Source organism: Glycine max, chromosome 11 (genome assembly GCF_000004515.6).
Source record: "Glycine max cultivar Williams 82 chromosome 11, Glycine_max_v4.0, whole genome shotgun sequence".
Lineage (NCBI taxonomy): Eukaryota > Viridiplantae > Streptophyta > Magnoliopsida > Fabales > Fabaceae > Glycine > Glycine max.
Window position 1 is genome coordinate 6,945,228 of NC_038247.2, and position 4,208 is coordinate 6,949,435.

Genomic DNA, 4,208 nt, shown 5'->3' on the forward strand with positions numbered 1-4,208 from the left:
GTACATGTGTTTTTTTTTTCTGTTAATATAAACTCAAAAAGACGTTTTATCCAAACATACATCAAGAGACACTTCTCCATTTACATATATAAAAACACTTGCAAATTGAAAACGGAACACCTTATAACATGATTTGTATACACAATAAATCTTTTTCATCCAATAAGCATTCCTAATAACTAAGGCATTCTCCGTTAATTTTATTCTTAAATGAATTTTGAGTTACTCTTAATAAAACCGCCACAACATAGACATGAATACGCTTCTAGATGCACCCATTTAAATAAGAAACAAAAATCAATTATTTTGTTAATTTCCTTCTAAAACGGTATCATGCGTAATACGTAAAATTTCCATCAAAGTTATTTTGAAATAGCAAAAGTACCCTAGTAAATGCTACAAAACAAACAAGAAGCATTAGTCCAGATACCTACTAAGCTGGAAAACTGTACACTATAAATCGGTGACTTCCAAGATTAATCCTATGCTGCTGGATTCCGTATTTCCGTTCCATGATCTATGGACTATTACAAACCGATTTCTCTCACTACAGAGGGGGGGAAAGGTTACAGTGAAAATATGTGGGAAAACAAAAAAGAAAAATTAAGGTAGTAAATGAAGGATGATAGGCAAAGAATGTGCCGAAGTCTACCCCTAACAAAGAGGACATAGCAGTCTGCTTCTAACCTAGAGAATGACTTGGCTGTACTGATGAATAACTATTATGACGGTCTATCAACTGCAGCAAATTTCTCTACAAAATATACAAACATGCTTTTACATAAGGCAACATAAATATGATAACCTTACAATTAATGCTCTTGCTTAACTCTTGCCTTTAGTATGCCAGGGAGAGGAGGTGATGTTGGAGGTCTATTTGACACATTAAGATTTGTAGGAGTCTGTGGCTGACACAAGCCTGACATGCTAGAAACTTCACCTCCGTCAGTAAGATTGTGTGTCATATTATCATCTTGTGGTCTCTCACCAAATTTCATTGCCTTGAGAACATAATTGTCGTCATGCAGCTCAAAAGGAGTGCTACAGAGAGAGAAGCATAGCATAAGTAGGAAGTAGAAGATATATTTCCCAACATGGGGGACAAAAGCTTTGCACCTCAACCACCAAAACCGCCTCCCCAACTTCTCTACTAGAAAATTATTTTAGTGGCCTTGGTGTTGGACTGTTTAAACAAAATAGTATAACACTAGTTTGACTTTCTTAACTTGTGACACTGCTAAATTAGACAACTTCAAATTAAGACAGTGTAAGTGCTAAAAAAGATACTTGCGTTGTCACTAGGAAAGAATGACAAATGAAGCAATAGTAGCTTTCTTACCTATTGAAATCAAAATGAACAAGCTGCATATCTTCTGATATTTCCACTTCCACAGTTGCATGAGGGCGTGTCTACAGTTTTAATTAAAAGGCTAGAAATATGAGACTGATTAAATTGCAATACCATTAAGAGCCAAATAACAGTTTTTCATTAAAATTATTATGTTAGTAAATTTCTAAGAAGCGTGATATAGACCCATAAAAGCATTGAGTAGGTATAATGCCTAAAGACAACCTGTGAGTATGAACTTAACAATATACGTTAATAATATCCTTCTAGCATATAGTTTGTGTAGAAGTTGCATTCATTGATAGATTCAAATGAACATCCATACAAAAAGTGAAAAAATCTTTCTAGCAAATTAAGCAGCTGCACTGAGATCTGGCTCCATAGTAGAATATTTTATAATTCAAAATTCAAGCCAACTGATTAAGTACATGCCAACTATGGAGTTGATACCCATAAAATATAAGAATGATCATAAAAATTTAAGATTCAAGGAAAAATGGATCAACATTTTCTACTGGACAAAATAACCGAAACAGGAGGTAATGGGATGATGGTGTACCTGTACCAAAATAAAAGGTAAAGATACACCTCCACTGGGAGGATTTCCTGAGCTATATAACTGCTCGTTTCGTTGAATAAGGTTCTGAAGACCTATGAACTTGACATGATAATACAAGCAATTAGCAAATAGAAGCTAAACATAACAAAAGATAAGTAATTTGTCAGTTTCTTCAACAAGTCCATATTTCAAATGGAGAGAACCAACTCCACAATTTCATTCCCAAATTAAATATTTTAGGCAGTGGGCAGGACTTACTTGCTCCTCAAGCTCCTGCAGATAGGCTGTTTTCTTTTCAATTCTATTCCTGAGCCCAAGCCGCTCTGTCTGTTGGAATCGAATACATTTACGGAGTTATAATGGTTCTTCATTGTATTTTTGGATTTGCTCAGAACATCACTGCAAGGAAGAATAAGCCACAAGGAGCAAAATTAACTACTCAAACCTTTAGTTCTTCAATATCATTCACAGTAGTACGAGGAAGGCCCCTCCATTGAATTTCCTTTTTGTCCTTGGAAATAATATCCATTGCCATGAGAACGTTCAGAGCATCATAGACCCTTCGGCGGATGTTTTTTTCATCATATTGTTGCTGACAAATGTTCACTCCCAAAAGTAAGTCCACGATACTCATTTTACATCTTCAATTTGTGAATTGCAGATAATATTGAAGTTGTTTGTATGAAGGAGAAAAAACCTGATCAGGGGGCAATTCACTATTGCTTGGTTCAGAAAATTCAGCAACAAGCTCATCCGCCACCTATAATATGAAAATAATCACACTAAATTAAAGAAATAAATTATGAAATAAGGAATAATAACAAAATTAGTTGAAGGACACAAGTTCTATTTTATGATATACATTAAGTATGAGGGGACGAGGAGCTTTAAGAGTGACTAAGCCCCAAACCGAGGATTAGTTCTATAGCCAGCCATAATTACGGTGGTTGAACCATACATATTTTTATATAATAATAATAGTATCAATCAACTTTATATTGTTATATAATAGTAATTTTATTTTTACTTTATCCTAGAAAGTAGAAACAAAAGCAAGCGATCAATTTAAATGTAGCAAAAACTGAGTCAAAGAAGCCCCCTAACCTCATTGTATGTGGTTCTTCCCCTGCTTTCTACCTTCTCACACACTGAAGACAAGCAAGCAAAAACATAACGAAAATTATCAGCACGGCTTACAAAACATGATGTCTGCCTAAGAAGCAAAAGAATCTAAGTGTGTGTTTGAAATAGTGTTGGCAAAAATGATTTTGTATGAAATTAATTTTGAAGTGATGTGAACTATTATAAAAGCAAGTTAGTAGTAAAACGCCGTATAAAATTCATTGGTATTTCAACGTAAGAGACTTGGAATAATCCAAGGAGCAACCAGACACGAACACATTAATTCAAAACAGAATTGCAGCAAAATTCACACTCAATACCTTTCATACTAAATTGGCGGAGACCTCTTCCACTCTTATCAGGTCCAACAGCCCGTTGACCGCCTCTCTTTTTCTTCTTGCCACTGCTGTCAGGCAGAAACAATTTAATTTAATTTTAGATTAGAGAAAATAGAAATGAAATTGAAAGAAGAGAGAAGAAAACGAAATAGTGCAATGCATGAGAATAGAATAGAGAGAGGTGACAGACGCAAGAGAAGCGTGTGATCCAGCATCATCAGCATGTACGTCGAGATGGTTCAATTTGAGAATAGTTTTATCGACGGGAGGTGGCAAGCTGTTGTTGGTGGAGGCGGATTGGCCCGAACCGAGCACCTCCTCCTCCTCTTCGTCTCCTCCCATAGCCAGGCCTAGGGCACGATTCTACAATTGCCCAGATCTGATCTTATCTCAGTCACACCACACAACACAGCAATACGTAATGCTGCGCTTTCGCTCCAAAATTTATTGATTTTCACGCTCACGCCTAAGGCTGCGTTTTATCAATTTTTCAGTTCCTGTGTTCCCGTAATAATAAGGTTTTAATTAACTCTTTATTACAAATTTAATTTTGACGAGATAAATCTAATTAAATTATAGTTTATTTGGTGAATTTTTTTCAACAAACAAAAAACTCGGCAATTTTTTTTTTGATTAAGATTTTTTTTTTTTATGCATCGTGTAAAAACTTTTTCTTACACGTATAATAATTCAACATATTGCCAGATTACAGTTTTAATTCTCACTAGATGTATGCGTAAAAATAATCCACGTGATAATATATATAAATTTAATCAACTCCTATAATATGCAGGAACTAGTTAAACAATTAACATGCACAATTAGACCACAATCAAATGAC

General features: G+C 34.9%; 1 protein-coding gene across 4 annotated transcripts; it reads right to left on the reverse strand.

Moving 5' to 3' along the window:
• Nucleotides 1–350: 350 nt before the first annotated feature.
• On the reverse strand, nucleotides 351–3,869 carry LOC100800599 (transcription factor-like protein DPB-like). Of its 4 annotated transcripts, none has more exons than XM_006590259.4 (10): nucleotides 3,558–3,857; nucleotides 3,350–3,435; nucleotides 3,012–3,055; nucleotides 2,605–2,667; nucleotides 2,353–2,499; nucleotides 2,166–2,234; nucleotides 1,908–2,006; nucleotides 1,340–1,410; nucleotides 837–1,041; nucleotides 351–754 (listed from the first exon to the last, which is right to left on the reverse strand). In XM_006590259.4, exons 1-10 carry the CDS (start codon nucleotides 3,707–3,709, stop codon nucleotides 683–685), a joined length of 1,008 nt encoding a protein of 335 aa, XP_006590322.1. In that variant the 5' UTR covers nucleotides 3,710–3,857; the 3' UTR covers nucleotides 351–682.
• Nucleotides 3,870–4,208: the final 339 nt, after the last annotated feature.

Bases quoted from the DNA above. Each gene is read 5' to 3' on its own strand.
- LOC100800599 (XM_006590259.4), bottom strand. From the start codon at position 3,709: ATGGGAGGAGACGAAGAGGAGGAGGAGGTGCTCGGTTCGGGCCAATCC. The intron at 2,007-2,165 runs GTAAGTCCTGCC...TATCATGTCAAG, and splicing joins TGCAGGAGCTTGAGGAGCAA to TTCATAGGTCTTCAGAACCT. The intron at 755-836 runs GCAAGAGTTAAG...TATATTTTGTAG, and splicing joins CTCTCCCTGGCATACTAAAG to AGAAATTTGCTGCAGTTGAT.